We start from the raw sequence: 15,601 nt of genomic DNA, 5'->3' as shown, positions 1-15,601 counted from the left end.
TCAAGTTTGAAGAGCCCTGATTTAGGACTATCAGATCTGGTCTGCAAGATTCTGGATGGCGATCAGATGACCAAAGAGAGAAAGAAAGCAGCTAGAAGATAAGTATAATTTTGTATTTACTCATCATTATATCTAATTCTTTATGGGCTGTAATTTTTTTCTTCTTCTTCGATGTTTTTCAGTTTTATATACGTATATAATATGTGTGTGTGTTTTGGTGCATATTCTTTTCGGTAGAATTTTGCATTTGCAAACTTTAGTAAACAACGAGGCAGGAAAATTAATTCCGCTGTAATTTTGGATCCTCTTTCTTTCTCACTTCAGATCTGTCAGCTCTAGCTTTGTTCCCCCCCCCCCCAACTCATTTCTTCAACTCTTCCTTTGCTTTCTCCAAGTGAAGACAGGACACTTCTTCTGTCTTCTCAATTCCTGTTCAGCTCTCTAGCCATCTGACAGAGACCACACAGCATACAGCAGGACATGACCATCCAGTCTTCACAGATAGACCCCTGAGTGGAAAAAACAAAGCCCTGGGTTAAAATGGGAGGTCGTATTCATGATGAGATTCAAGATGGAGGAAGGAGGGGAGGTGATTTCTTCTTTTGTCTCTTTAAGGGAAGAAAAACGGCATTTACATCACCATGATGTAAAAAAGATGCTGAGACTCTAGAAAAAGTACAGAGAAGAGCAACAAAGATGATTAGGGGACTGGAGGCTAAAACATATAAGGAACGGCTGCTGGAATTGGGTATGTCTAGTTTAATGAAGAGAAGGACGAGGGGGGACATGATAGCCGTGTTCCAATATCTCAGGGGCTGCCCCAAAGAAGAGGAAGGAGTCAAGCTATTCTCCAAAGCCCCTGAAGGCAGGACAAGAAGCAACGGGTGGAAACTAATCAAGGAGAGAAGCAACCTAGAACTAAGGAGAAACTTCCTGACAGTTAGAACAATTAACCAGTGGAACAACCTGCCTCCAGAAGCTGTGAATGCGCCAACACTGGAGGTTTTTAAGAAGAGACTGGACAGCCATTTGTCTGAAATGGTATAGGGTTTCCTGCCTGAGCAGGGGGTTGGACTAGATGACCTCCAAGGTCCCTTCCAACTTTTATTACTATTATTATTATTATTATTATTATTATTATTATTATTATTATTATTATTATTATTATTATTATTATTATCTGGGTTACAGCCGCCCTCTTTCCCCCAACTCCGTTTGCGTTTTTATTTTTGACGCTCCGCCTTTTACCTGAATACCGTATTTTCCACGCACACCTGTACGGAGAGCGATCAGAGACCCTGGCAAAAATGGGAGACAGAAGGATTCCCCAGCTTGTTCTGAGACCCGACAGGCAAGGATGCAGGGTATAAAAGTGGCACAAAGACCTGGAGGAAAGGAAAGGAAAGGGTGAACTTCTCTCAAACTCCTTGAGAGATCAACACAAATGGCAGATGACTTTTATCCAAGGGGATCAGAGTCTGGTATTCAGGCTATAGTCCAGGGGTACCCAAGCTGAGGCAACTTTAAGACTTGTGGACTTCAACTCCCAGAATTCCCCAGCCAGCCACTAAACAACCACTAGTTCGGTGACTGTTTAAGTTGCAAGGGCACTGAAAAGAGTGACCGTTTTTCACCCTTATGACCGTTGCAGCATCCCCATGGTCATGTGATCAAAATTCAGACGCTCGGCAACTGGTTCATATTTATGACGGTCGCAGTGTCCCGGGGTCATGTGATCCCCTTTGGTGAACCTTCTGACAAGCAAAGTTAATGGGGAAGGCAGATTCCCTTAGCAACCGCGTTGTTAACTTAACTGTAGCGATTCACTTAACGGTGGCGAGAAAGGTTGTCAAGTGGGGCAAAGCTCACTTAACAACGGTCTCGCTTAGCAACAGAAATGTTGGGCTCAATTGTGGCCGTAGGTCGAGGACCACCTGCATTTATGATTTGGGCAAGGGCATCTGCCGTAGGTTCCCAAAAAAAAAAAGCCAAAATGCAATTCGCAGGAAAGGAGCAGAGTTTTAATGGTGCATTTGTGGCTACCGTCTTGACAGGTTCGACCCCTTCGTGGAGACCCCAGGTCCTTGCTTTTCCCACCTAAAGACCGGCAATGAGAGATCCCCATCTTTGCTCCCCAAAATGCTTCCGTTACTCACAGATGCCCAGGTCAGAACAGCAGTCGCACAACTCCGAATTCCAGTTTCCTTGATTATTGAAGGTGTAGCTGGTGCCTGCAGGTTGTGGCTGAGCATCAATGATCACCTCTGATTGATAGGCCATGTTAACCCTAGGAAGGAGGAGGAGGAGGAGGAGGAGGAGGAGAGGAGGACCAATTATTTAATGAAGAGAAGGACGAGGGGGGACATGATAGCAGTCTTCCAATATCTCAGGGGCTGCCCCAAAGAAGAGGGAGTCAAGCTATTTCCCAAAGTGCCTGAAGGCAGGACGAGAAGCAACGGATGGAAACTAATCAAAGGAGAGAAGCAACCTGGAACTAAGGAGAAACTTCCTGACAGTGAGAACAATTAACCAGTGGAACAACCTGCCTCCAGAAGTGGTGAATGCTCCAACACTGGAAGTTTTAAAGAAGAGACTGGACAGCCATTTGTCTGAAATGGTATAGGTGAAATGGTATAAAACTCCACCTATTTTTTAGGCTTGTCGCAATTCATACCTTCTTCTGCCTTTTCTGCCATTTAAGGCTCTTCTTCTTTTCAGAGGTTAGGATTACTTTTACTACACACACACACACAAACACACACACACACACACACACACACGCCTCCTCTCTCAGGGCACCTTGTGACAGCTGATGGGAATGGGCAGGTTAGGCACCCTTTGTATGGCCACAAGGGAGATGCACGCGCCAATCCAGATGTGCCTGAGCCTCCTCTGGCATTGCTATTCAGACCATGGTGTGACCTTTGGCCCCTTCCCATGGGCTCTTTTTAAAAAAATTCTCCTCCTCCAGGGACGTGGGAAGTTTCTGAGAGAGCAATCCCATTTGTCCCCAGTCCATCCCCATGAATATTCTGCGCAAGACAGTGCCTGAACAGGACAAGACCTCAATTGTAAAAATGTTCGTTCATCAAGGAAAGACTTTGAGCGAGCAACATTCTCATGCCAGCCAAGCTGATATTCAGAGCAAACGGACATGAGCAGGGGAAAAATAAATAAATAAATCACGTTCTCAGAGCTATGACTGTGAAAAGGAAGCGCCTATTTGTTTTAATTGTGTATTTTGCGGTAGCCCCGCTGTCAGACTGGAGGCGTTTGGACAGCAATCAATTAAGATTTGTTTGTAATAAAACCCAGTGACACAGACATGCTGGCGTATTTATTTCCCCCCCCCCCTCACAATGTGGGACAGGTGGACCAGCTGCTGGTTAAGTTCATGTAGGATAGACCATTCTCTACCATTTCTGTTTTTTTGTGAGATGTTTTCAAATCATGCATGCCAAAACAACTAGACAGGGTTTTTTCCCCTCATGCCATCACTCTGCTGAACACCTAATTCCCACAGTACTGTCTTATGTCTAAGTATACCCAATAATATACTATTATCCTTATCTTTTCCACTACCTTCTCTTATTGGTATCATTATTATGACTATTATTACTTTGATATTATTACTATTATCATCATCATCATCATCATCATCATCATCATCATCATCATCATCATCTCTGTTTTGCATGTACACTGAGAGCTAATGCACTGGAGACAGATTCCTTGGGTGTCTAATCATAGTTGATCAATAAAGCTCTTCTCTTCTCTTCTCTTCTCTTCTCTTCTCTTCTCTTCTCTTCTCTTCTCTTCTCTTCTCTTCTCTCCTCTCCTCTCTTTTCTCTTCTCTTCTCTTCTCTTCCCTTCCCTTCTCTTCTCTTCTCTTCTCGTCTCCTCTCCCATCTCCCCTCCCCTCCCCTCCCCTCCCCTCTACTCTACTCTACTCTACTCTACTCTACTCTACTCTACCCTACCCTACCCTACCCTACCCTACCCTACCTTACCCTACCCTACCCTACTCTAATTATATTTTACAAACAGTATTCTATCTGGGTTTAAGCACTACACCAGTCTCAACTTCTGTTTAAAAAAAACCTCCTGTTTTATTTATGTTGGCAGATATGGTACTGAAATAAAACTTAACCTGGTTTAACATGATGGCTTATCCAATGCATCCAAGGACAACACTTAGGCTTACACAATAGCATAACCCATAAACTAAACAAGGCCATTTTAGCTCAGCCTGGTGGGTTTTATGAGCTTAGCTAAATTCCTTTGCTAACCACGTAAACGATGTTATGTAGCTGATGTCACCCAGTTTGGGTATGAAACATCTGCAAGCCAACAACCAAACTCAGAGAGCAGCACTAAGAACATCTCAGTATCCTGGGATGGTGGTTTGTGAGCCCAAGATTTCCCTCTACATCCACACCTAACACCTTTTTGCAAATCTGTAGTGGTCACTCCTCCAATGAAACGTGAAACGCGTGGGACCTAATCAGGTGTCCTGTGGTTATCTGAAGCAAACGGGATGGAGAGCAGGAGAAAATGGAAGGGTGGCACTACACCCTGAAGGGAGGGCCACCATTTCTTGGTTATCAAGAGTTTTGCTCATGCAGTGCTGATAAGTTTCATAGTTTCTGCAAATAACTTCTCCTTCCATTGACCTCTCCCCAGAATAAAAGCCAGCGTGGTACAACAGTGAAGGTGCTGGACTGAAGGGACCAGATTCTACCCTATCCACAATCCGTAGGAATGAGCAATACTATGATAACAAAATGTAGTATCCAGATAATGTTTCATTTCTCGGTCGAGATAGTCCTCCATTTATGACATCAGTGGGGACCAGAATTTCCATTGCTAAGCGAGGTAACAGAATAACAGAGTTGAAAGGGACCTTGGAGGTCATCTAGTCAAACTAGGTTAGGGGTAGGTAACCTTGGCTCTTTTATGACTCATGGACTTCAACTCCCAGAATGCCTGAGCCAGCCATGCTGAGGGGAAAGAGAGAGGTTTCCAAGCTGAGCCATGCTGGTTCAGGAATTCTGGGAGTTGAAGTCCATGAGTCATAAAAGAGCCAAGGTTGCCTACCCCTGAACTAGGTGGTTGTTAAAGCGAGTCACAACTGATTTTATGATCTTATTTGCCACAGATAAGCGGATCGCTGCAGCTGTTAATTGAATTGCACAGTCGGGAAGCAAATCCAGCCTTTTTCCATCACCTTCGCTTGTCGGAAGGTCGCAAATGGCGATCACATGACCTCAGGACAGTGCAACTGTCGTAAATACATGGTTGCCAAGCACCCAAATTCGACCACATGACTGTGAGGATGCTGGTTGTAAGTGCGAGGACCAGTCATAAGTCACTTTTCTCGCTATTGTAACTTCCGTCGCTTGACGAATGGTTATACGTTGAGGATTCTCTGTATGTGCAGGTAGTCCTTGACATACGACCACAACTGAGCCCCAAACTTGTGTTGCTAAGTGAGACACTTGTTAAATGAATTTTGCCCTATTTTACGACCTTTCTTGCTGCAGAAGCTAAGTGAATCACTGCAGTTGTTAAGTTAGTAATTTGGTCATTAAGCGAAGCCGGCTTCCCCATTATCTTTGCTTCTCCGAAGGTCGCAAAAGGGGATCACATGACTTTGGGACGCTGCAACAGTCATAAATACAAGTCAGTTGCCAGGCCTCTGAATTTTGATCATGTGACCACGAGGATGCTGCAACACTCGTAAGTGTGAAAAGCAGCCATAAGTCCCTTTTTTTACTGCCGTTGTAACTTTGAACAGTCACTAAATGGACTCTGGTAAGGCGAGGGCTACCCGTACTTAGCCTGCTGTTGATCTGAACTTTGCCATCCCAGAATTTTTCAAAAGGGTGCCAACCTTTGAATTAGGCCCTGCTGCCAGGATTTCACCAAACTTGAAGTGGTATTAACGTGAAGTGTTAATACCACTTTACAATGCCTTGGTAAGGCCACACTTGGAATACTGCATCCAGTTTTGGTCACCACGATGTAAAAACAGATGTTGAGACTCTAGAAAGAGTACAGAGAAGAGCAGCAAAGATGATTAGGGGACTGGAGGCTAAAACATATAAGGAAAGACTGCTGGAATTGGGTATGTCTAGTTTAATAAAGCGAAGGACGAGGTGGGACATGATAGCAGTGTTCCAATATCTCAGGGGCTGCCCCAAAGAAGAAGGAGTCAAGCTCTTCTCCAAAGCGCCTGAAGGCAGGACAAGAAGCAATGGATGGAAACTAACCAAGGAGAGAAGCAACCTAAAACTAAGGAGAAACTTCCTGACAGTGAGAACAATTAACCAGTGGAACAACCTGCCTCCAGAAGCGGTGAATGCGCCAACACTCGAAGTTTTTAAGAAGAGACTGGACAGCCCTTTGTCTGAAATGGGGTAAGGTTTCCTGCCTGAGCAGGGAGTTGGACTCGATGACCTCCAAGGTCCCTTCCAACTTTATTATTATTATTATTATTATTATTATTATTATTATTATTATTATTATTATTATTAATTATTAGAGTGTCACTCAAAAGGTGACACTACGTAGCTCATTCCTGATCCACCTACAATGGATGGGATATAAATGGCTAAGAGGTGAGGTGTGGGAGAAATTACTACTACTACTACTACTACTACTACTACTATTATTTCTCTCCATGATCCCCTACTGATATCTACCGCTCAGACTTCAGCGAGAACAAAAACCCTCCGATCGTTCTCTCTCTCTCTTTTGGTTCCTTTTTAATTGCTCACCGGTAACCTTGTTTTGGGAGAAGTGAATTCATGAAGATATATCTGTTGTTGTAAGAGAAAACCCCAGGCTACAATAACCAAGTGAGCCTCCAAGGTTCAGCTAGGCTTTTATGAAGAGAAAGCCCTGTTGGAATCAATGGGAATTAAACATTTAACTGGGCCTTGAGTTGCCTGCAATTGATGACCTTAACATCCAATCCTAAAAACGTTCCGTTGAAAGAAAATCCCATTGATTTCAAGGCAAGCTGGCGTCTAACTTGCACATCGCCCTTCAGCGCCGTTGAGGGTTTTTTTGTTTTTTGTTTTTTCCTGTTTTTGCATTTGTAGTAGTACGGCTTCTTGGCAGCACCAACTGACAGGAAGTCAGCTCCTGGAAATTTGCCTTCGGCTTCCAGTTCCGCTTTTTGTTTTTAAGAAAACATCTTTTTTGCAGACTTCTGGAAAGCCTAGAGTGGTCTTTTCCCATTCTCTCTTGCTACCGTATTCAGTAGATTTTCCTACCGTCCTTTTTTTTTCCCCGCAGATAAAACTTAGCCAATTTGAATAGCAAAGGTGTGCTAATGTTCCCCAGCTAGATACAGTGACCTGGATGACTGAAAATCTCCATAGACGTTTAGTTATGTATTTGGGGACGAACACCCTTGGAATAGTGTGGAAGTATGAATGGATTTTCAGAAGAAAAAATAATATTGCAGACTACAGGATTCAGGTGACCCTGAGGGCAGAGAGAAACGTCTAAGTGGCCTCAGGGACTCTCAGGAAGAGGAGTGATGACCAGGTGACCGCAAGGAATGCATATCCTTCCATTGTCCACCCTTTCAGTCAGAACTGAAGAAGCTTCTTGGATGAGAAGCGAAACGTCTTCAAGCAAAACAGGAAAGTCCACTTTTTGAAAGCACTTTTGGGACATCCGCTGGATGGTTTCTAGGCCCGTTTTTCTACTTTTAATACAGGTTGTCCTTGACCAGAGGTAGGCAACCTTGGCTCTTTTATGACTCGTGGACTTCAACTCCCAGAATTCCTGAGCCAGCATGGCTCAGCATGGAAACCTCTCCCTTTCCCCTCAGCATGGCTGGCTCAGGAATTCTGGGAGTTGAAGTCCACGAGTCATAAAAGAGCCAAGGTGGCCTACTCTTGTCCTTGACTAACCACCTTTCATTTAGCAACCATTCAAAATTACCACAGCACTGAACAAAAGGGACTTATAATGCATCCTCGCCCTTACGACAGCATCCCCACGGTCATGTGATCAAAATTCAGGCACTTGGCCACCACACCAGCCTTTAACAATGATTGCAGCATGCCGGGGTCCTGTGACCCTCATTTGGGGCCTTCAGACAAGCAAAGTCAACGGTGGAAACTGGATTTCCTCAACAGCCATGTAATTCAGTTAAGCACTGCAGTAATTCACTTAAAACCGTGGCAAACAAAGGTTGTAAAATCAGCCCTAGATCACTTTAACTGCCTTGGTTAGCAATGGAAAGTCTGGTCCAATTGTGGTCATAGACTGAGGACTACCAACTTGACAAAAAAAAGTAAACGATATTTTTCCCCTTTTCTTGATGGTGAAGTTCACTTTTTTTTTAGATTATAAGGCCAGGACACCATCTCTCTCCCCCCCCCATTCATTAATACAGCAGAATTTGAACCCAAGTTTCAAATTGCAACTCTATTAAATTGGGCTGCTTCGCTATCTAGGTTTATTTCTCTTCCAAGGCATCCAGAGCAAAATTTATTCTTGTTCCACAAGCTTCTTTCCAGCTCCATCTGGTATCATAATGGCTTTACAAGGACCGCCAGTCATTCTGTGTTAATACCCAGCACTAAACAGAGTTCTCCCCCCCCCCTAACTAACAGCTAATCTAATCTGACATAGTCCACTTTACAGCCTCATCCAAAGCAGATCAAGTCAAGGTATCCCATTGAACAATCATGCAGTTTGTTTAGCTTCATGTCGCATGACGAGCAATTGTGGTTTGAAAGCCACCTTTTATGGCTAGGGCGTAGATATAACCTTCTCACCACTTTTTATAGCCCCCAGCCTGGCAATAGTATCTCTTCAAACCAAGGCTAAAATTTCAGACCGACATGGAAGCTTTCATCAAAACAATTGCGGTTGATAGTCAGTGCAAAAGGGCTGAGATCACAGAACGTTCCAAACCAAGATGAACAAGGTGTAATTGTTCTGTTTCCATGTCATGGTAGACCCAGATCAATCATCCATATCATGACTTAAGATGGCTCTGCTCGAGTCCATTTGAACCCAGTTTTCCCCCAGAGAGAAGACTGATTAACCCCAGTCCAACAATCAAGTAAACAATACCCTAATCAAGGAATTGCCAAACAAGCTAACAATAAATAGCCCAAACAAATAACCTAAATAAAATATAAACTAAAATACTCCTTACTGGCACTGATGTTGTTCCCTAGTTGCAGGTATGGAAGAAAACAGCCAAGCTCAGAGAGCACCAAGGACACCACAGTAAGCTTTAAAGCACTGTCACCAGTTCCTATCCTATCATTCTTCTCTTCACAATGGATCCACCCCTTCCTTATTCTTCTTTCTACTATTAACCTACTCCAAAAAAAACCCCACCCTCATGTGTTGTTTCTAGTTTCTTTTAACATAATAAACTACAAACCAGCCAGCCCAATTTAACCGAAAGTAATTTATGAGCTGGAAACAAAACACACAATTCTAGAAGGTTGCCCAGAGATGCCTCAAAGTTTTCCTATTTATTCTCCCACCTGGTCCCAAAACTTGGCATCCACAGAGGAATTGCAAACATTTCCACACGGGCTTCCTGTACATTCTCTTACCTGTATTTTTTTTAAAAAACAAAACAAAACACTGAAACCTCAGATTTTTCTGTTGACCAGCTGTCTCTAGTCAAGAAACTCGGTTCCGTCAAAGGCCAGCTGTTATATAAACTTTGTTGCTAGGGCGGAGAATGTCGGAGGGGCTGTGCTCAAAATGAATTGATAGGGAAAACATGAGTAAATCAGGTGGGGCAACTATGAGGTGGTGAACGGAAGCCGGAGACTGTTACCTTGCCAAAGAAATGGAGTTAATGGATATGATTTAGAAAAAAAACAATGTTGATTTTTCAAACAAGGAAATACAGGTAATAAGACTAGACTAGACTAGACTAGACTAGACTAGACTAGACTAGACTAGAGTAGAGTAGAGTAGAGTAGAGTAGAGTAGAGTAGAGTAGAGTAGAGTAGAATAGAATGTAGACTAGACTAGGCTAGGAATAGGAATAGGAATAGGAATAGGAATAGGAATAGGAATAGGAATAGGAATAGGAATAGGAATAGGAATAGGAATAGGAATAGGAATAGGAATAGGAATAGGAATAGGAATAGAACAGAACAGAATGTAATCTAGCCTAGCCTAGCCTAGCCTAGCCTAGCCTAGCCTAGCCTAGCCTAAAATAGAATAGAATAGAATAGAATAGAATAGAATAGAATAGAATAGAATAGAATAGAATAGAATAGAATAGAATAGAATAGAATAGATTGTAGACTAGACTAGGAATCAGAATAGGAATCGGAATAGGAATAGGAGTAGGAATAGAACAGAATATAGAATAGAATAGAATAGAATAGAATAGAATAGAATAGAATTGGAAGGGACCTTGGAGGTCTTCTAGTCCAACCCCCTGCTCAGGCAGGAAACCCTGTACCATTTCAGACAATTGATTGTCCAGTCTCCTCATAAAAATGTCCAGCGTTGGAGCATTCACAAATTCTGGGAGGCAAGTTGAAGTCGTCCTCAACAATTCGCTTAGTGATTGTTCTAAGTTACACTGGCACTGAAAAAGGTGACTTATGACTGTCCGTTGAGTCTGGATCGGTCCTGTTTAGTTGCGGTACCAAACCAGACAGTTCTCGAAGTAGAGATTTCAAACAGGAAGGGCTGGATCTGCTACTAGGAGAAGATGATTGGAATAATAAGTGAGATTTTTTTTAAAAAAATCATTTTTTTTTTCTGGCAAATGTATGAATGTTGGATGTTGGGATCACTTATTGCACTGATTCTCCTCCAGAACCTGCAGGAATATTAAGAGCAGAAAGAAAAGGCTTGATTTCACGCCAAAAAGGAAGCAAAAAGGAAAGTCAGAATGTAATACAGGTAGTCCGCGACTTACAACAGTTCATTTAGTGACCGTTCAAAGTTACAATAACAAAAAAGTGACTTTTCACACTTAACGACCGTTGCAGCATCCCCGTGGTCACGTGATCAAAATTCAGACGCTTGGCAACTGGCATGTACTTACGACGGTTGCGGTGTCCCGGGGTCACGTGATCCCCTTTTGCGACCATCTGACAAGCAAAATCCGTGGGAAAGCCGGATTCATTTAACAACCGTGCCCCTAACTTAACCACTGCGGTGATTCGCTTAACAACGGTGGTGAGAAAGGTCGTAAAACGGGGCAAAGCTCACTTAACAAACGTCTCGCTTATCAACAGAAACTTTGGGCTCAATTGCGGTCGTACGGCGAGGACTACCTGTATGTAGAATAAAGGAATAATTTGGGTCCAAGGGACGGAGAATATTACCTCTGCAATTTCCACTCTCCCCTCTTTTAAAATAAAAATAGCCTGCTTCTTCTCGGAGAGAAAAAAGCTACCTGGTCTACAGGTATCGTGGTTGCTTCTCGCTGAATGACGCAAAGAACACCTTCCACACAATCGTATCGTTTTGGGCCAGCCTGGAAATATCGGCCTTGCGGTTTAACGTATTTAGGGGTTTGCACTAAGCTCTGCATTCTGTAGCGGTAGGTAAATATTTGCCGAGGCAAACTTTTTTTTTTCACCATTGCTAAACTTTCTGGACTTTGGATTCTCGAGTATGTGGTGGAGAGATCAGCGGCTCAGGGTGTTTGCTCAGGGATGCAGAGAGCAAACATTAAAAAGTGGAGAGAGTGACTACTCGTGGATTAACTCAAGCTAATTTTCTAGATTTGCCTAACACAGAAAGTCATACATGGTCCCCGGCTGAGCTGACATAAGGCCCTCAGCATCAACTGACCGATTCTGTTTAAGCTATGGATCCTTCTAGCCTTCGACTCACATGGTCCTAAGCCCATGTCATTGCTGGTCAATGTATCTATCTATCTATCTATCTATCTATCTATCTATCTATCTATCTATCTATCTATCCATCCATCTACCTATGTACCTACCTTCTATCTATCTATCTATCTATCTATCTGTCTGTCTGTCTGTCTGTCTGTCTGTCTGTCTGTCTGTCTGCCTGCCTGCCTGCCTGCCTACCTACCTACCTACCTACCTATCTATCTATCATCTAATCTATCATCTATCATCTATCTATCCATCTACCTATGTACCTACCTTCTATCTATCATCTATCCTCTATCATTTATTCACTATACTATTAGATCTACCTACCTACCTATCTATCCATCCATCCACCTATGTACCTACCTTCTATCTATCATCTATCCTCTATCATTTATTCACTATACTATTAGATCTACCTACCTACCTACCTACCTACCTACCTACCTATCTATCTATCTATCTATCTATCTATCTATCTATCTATCTATCCATCCACCTATGTACCTGCCTTCTATCTATCATCTATCCTCTATCATTTATCCACTATACTATTAGATCTATCTATCTATCTATCTATCTATCTATCTATCTATCTATCTATCTATCTATCTATCTATCTATCTATCTATCTATCTATCTATCTATCTACAGTATCTATATATCTACCTACGTACCTACCTTCTATCTATCATCTGATATCATTTATCCACTATATTATTAGATCTATCTATCTATCTATCTATCTATCTATCTATCTATCTATCTATCTATCTATCTATCTATCTATCTATCTATCTATCTATCTATCTATCTATCTATCTATCTATCATCAGAATAACAGAGCTGGAAGGGACCTTGGAGGTCTTCTAGTCCAACCCCCAGCTCAAGCAGGAAACCCTGTACCATTTCAGATAAGTGGCTGACCAGTCTCTTCTTAAAAGCCTCCCGTGCTGGAGCACCCACAACACTGGAGGACGTGGGAGTCACTGGTCAGGTAGTTCTCAATTTATGGCCACTACAGAGGCCAAAACGTCTGTTGCTTACAATCCTAGAAAGAAAGAAAGAAAGAAAGAAAGAAAGAAAGAAAGAAAGAAAGAAAGAAAGAAAGAAAGAAAGAATACAAAACCCAAAAGGCCTAAATAAAACAACGATCATTAAATATCGTTACTGGAATGATTAGAGTAAAAAACCAAAAATAGCTCCCAAATACCAACCCCAGAATTTTTTTTATTATTATTATTTTAAATGGTGGAACGGGAAGGCCGATGAGAAGGAATGTAGAATGCAGGGGCCCAGGAGGGCTTCTGTTTGGTGTGTGTGTCTGTGTGTCTGTGTTTGTGCCTGTGCGTGTGCACACCCCGTGCGATGGCATTGGTGAGAACCGGCGGCATGTCAAGCTGTCAGAGATATAGGAAAAAAGAGAGATAAATGAATTGCTGGGGCTCCAGCACGAATAAATGAACTCGCTGCTTTCCTGGGCTAAGGGGTTATGTGAGGCAGACGGAAGGAGCAGCCTTCCCTCCCCGTGGGGACCCCCGGGTGGGCAGGGGGAAGGGAGGGGGTGCCCGCAAGCCCATCTGACAACGGAAGAAGAATGGGGGATGAAATGAACACAGATAGGCCTGATGGAGGGGGGGGGACGGGGAGGGACGTTTAAGCCTGACACGTACAGGGAAAAAGATGGCTTGTTGGTGTATTTGTCTTTTTGATTATTATTCTTTGTCAACAGCCCCCCCCCCCTCCCCTCTCCCGCTTCTCCGGTCTGGGCGTCCTGGGAATCTGAGATTTTCTTCCTAAGAGGGGGGAATGTCCCGTGGAATCATTTACATAATGTTAATTTCGGCTCTTTTTGCTGACGACCGAGAAGGCTTGCCGCTAATATATAGGTAGTCCTCGACTTACTATCGCCGCTCAGCTCAACATTGCTGTCGTTAAGCGAGACAGCTGTTCAGGGAGCTTGCTTGCCACAGTCACACGGTTGTTAAGTGAATCTGGCTTCCCCCCCCGCTGATGTGGCTCGTCAGAAGGTCGTAAAAAGGGGATCACGTGACCCCAGGGGCGCTGCGACCGTCGTAAATATGAGCCGGTTGCCAGTTTTGACAGCATGACCACGGGGAGGCTGCAACGGTCGTAAGTGTGAAAAAAGGGTCCTAAATCTCTTTTTTCGGTGCCGTTGTAAGTTCGAACGGTCGCTAAATAGACTGTTGTAAATCGAGGACTTATCTGTACTCCTCTGTGTATCAATACAGGTGGTCCCCAACTTACAACTACACGTACATTTAGTGGCCTTTCTGAACGGTTTACAACGGTGCTGAAAAAAGCGACCTACAAACCGTGCTCACACTTACGACCGTCTCAATAATCTCAAGGTCATGTGATCAAGAGTCGGTTGCTTGGCAACCGACATGTATTTACAACGGTATCCTGAGGTCATGTGACCGCCATTCGCCACCCTCCCAGCCAGCTTCCGACCACGGGGGAAACCGGATTCGCTTAGCGACCGTGTGATTCACTTCGCAGCTGCAGCGATTCGTTTAACAACCGCGACAGAAATGTCACAAAATGGGGCGCCACTCCCTTCATTGCTTTGCTTAGCAACTAAAACTCTGCTCCCAGCTGTGGCTATAAGTCAAGGACTACCTGGGGATGGGAATATTTGTAACTAAGGGCTGAACTGTGAGGGTGCTTCGTGCTCTTTGGCCTTGATTGTTTGTTTGTTTGTTTGCAAAGCTTTCATTATTCAACTAGGTAACCACTGTGTGTCCTTCACTCAATCGAACTCCTGATTCTTGTATCTTGGCTTGGCATATCAGGGTGTTGAGAGCTGCAGAATTGGATTTATTGGGGTTTTATTTGGCCCTAGGACCAGCCACAGACTTCTTTGCCTTTATGACCTGGATTATTTTTATTTGTTCGAGGTACACGCTTGCCCTTCGTTCCGTCGAGGAACGCTCTGAACAATTCTACTAGTTTCTTCTTCCAACAATCCAGAGGCCTTGAAGTTCTCTCGGTTAAGGCTAGGCCATTTAGCCCGTCTTCCCCACCTTTTCTGAAATGCCAAAGACCAGGATTAAAACTGGCAGGATCCTAGCTTCGAATCCAACCCAGAAGAATTTAAGCACAAAAATCAGGACGGTTCTGTGGACGGCCTTCTTCTATCTGATACACATGTGAACGGGGACAGATGGGGGGGGAGGCAAAGAGAGTCATCCTTTGCAATATAGGCTGATCTTTCTCCCCCCCCCGTCCCCCCCAAAAATATATATCCCAGTGCCTTTCTCCCCAGTCACCCCCTTTCTTCTTCTTTTCTAATTCCTCCTGGCTCTCCCCTCCCCTCCCCTTACCTCCCAGGCTCCCCCATGCATGAAAAGATCCTTATTTAATTTAGTCGCCACGAAAATCGATTCTGCCATTCGATACAAAATAAGAATCAAGCAGATTAAGGGACGGAAATTAACTCTGAAAATATTTTTGATGGAGTGCCTTGTAGTCTCCCCGCCAAATGGAGTGCAAAGTGGAACAAATGACGGGCAGCTACTGCCGGCGACAGGAGCTTTCCATCTTCCCATTATCCACTAATGGGAAAGGTCCCGCTCTCAAGCCTTGGCCCACGGATTAATCACAACCCAGCCTTTATGAAGATTTATTTCTCCTTGCCGGCAGCCCGCTCGCACGCCGGGATGAAGTCATAACGCTTGGGGGAGTGCGGGGCTCCGGAGAGGAGGAGGAGG

The 15,601-nt window shown here is 43.7% G+C and overlaps 1 protein-coding gene across 3 annotated transcripts; it reads right to left on the bottom strand.

Annotated features, from left to right (window-relative positions):
* Positions 1-204: 204 nt before the first annotated feature.
* On the bottom strand, positions 205-9,610 carry LOC107299012 (cornifelin homolog). 3 transcript variants are annotated; one of them, XM_015828376.1, is made up of 4 exons: positions 9,600-9,610; positions 2,157-2,287; positions 1,249-1,385; positions 205-509 (listed from the first exon to the last, which is right to left on the bottom strand). In XM_015828376.1, exons 2-4 carry the CDS (start codon positions 2,278-2,280, stop codon positions 423-425), a joined length of 348 nt encoding a protein of 115 aa, XP_015683862.1. In that variant the 5' UTR covers positions 2,281-2,287; positions 9,600-9,610; the 3' UTR covers positions 205-422. The 3 variants fall into 3 exon arrangements, with proteins under 3 accessions (XP_015683862.1, XP_029142492.1, XP_029142493.1); XM_029286659.1 differs by lacking the exon at positions 9,600-9,610 and adding an exon at positions 9,188-9,233; XM_029286660.1 differs by lacking the exon at positions 9,600-9,610 and adding an exon at positions 2,675-2,698.
* Between the last annotated feature and the right edge of the window lie 5,991 nt (positions 9,611-15,601).

Source organism: Protobothrops mucrosquamatus, unplaced genomic scaffold (assembly GCF_001527695.2).
Source record: "Protobothrops mucrosquamatus isolate PMUCROS unplaced genomic scaffold, P.Mucros_1.0 scaffold4433, whole genome shotgun sequence".
Taxonomy (NCBI): domain Eukaryota; kingdom Metazoa; phylum Chordata; class Lepidosauria; order Squamata; family Viperidae; genus Protobothrops; species Protobothrops mucrosquamatus.
The sequence above is the reverse complement of the archived record's forward strand: the minus strand, read 5'-3'. Positions and strand labels throughout refer to the sequence as shown.

Excerpts from the sequence above, each read along its gene's own strand:
- LOC107299012 (XM_015828376.1), bottom strand. The coding sequence starts at position 2,280 with ATGGCCTATCAATCAGAGGTGATCATTGATGCTCAGCCACAACCTGCA. Across the intron at positions 1,386-2,156 it reads CTGTTCTGACCTGGGCATCT|GTCTTTGTGCCACTTTTATA; the intron begins GTGAGTAACGGA and ends CCTTTCCTCCAG. Across the intron at positions 510-1,248 it reads GTGGAAAATACGGTATTCAG|GGGTCTATCTGTGAAGACTG; the intron begins GTAAAAGGCGGA and ends TTTTCCACTCAG.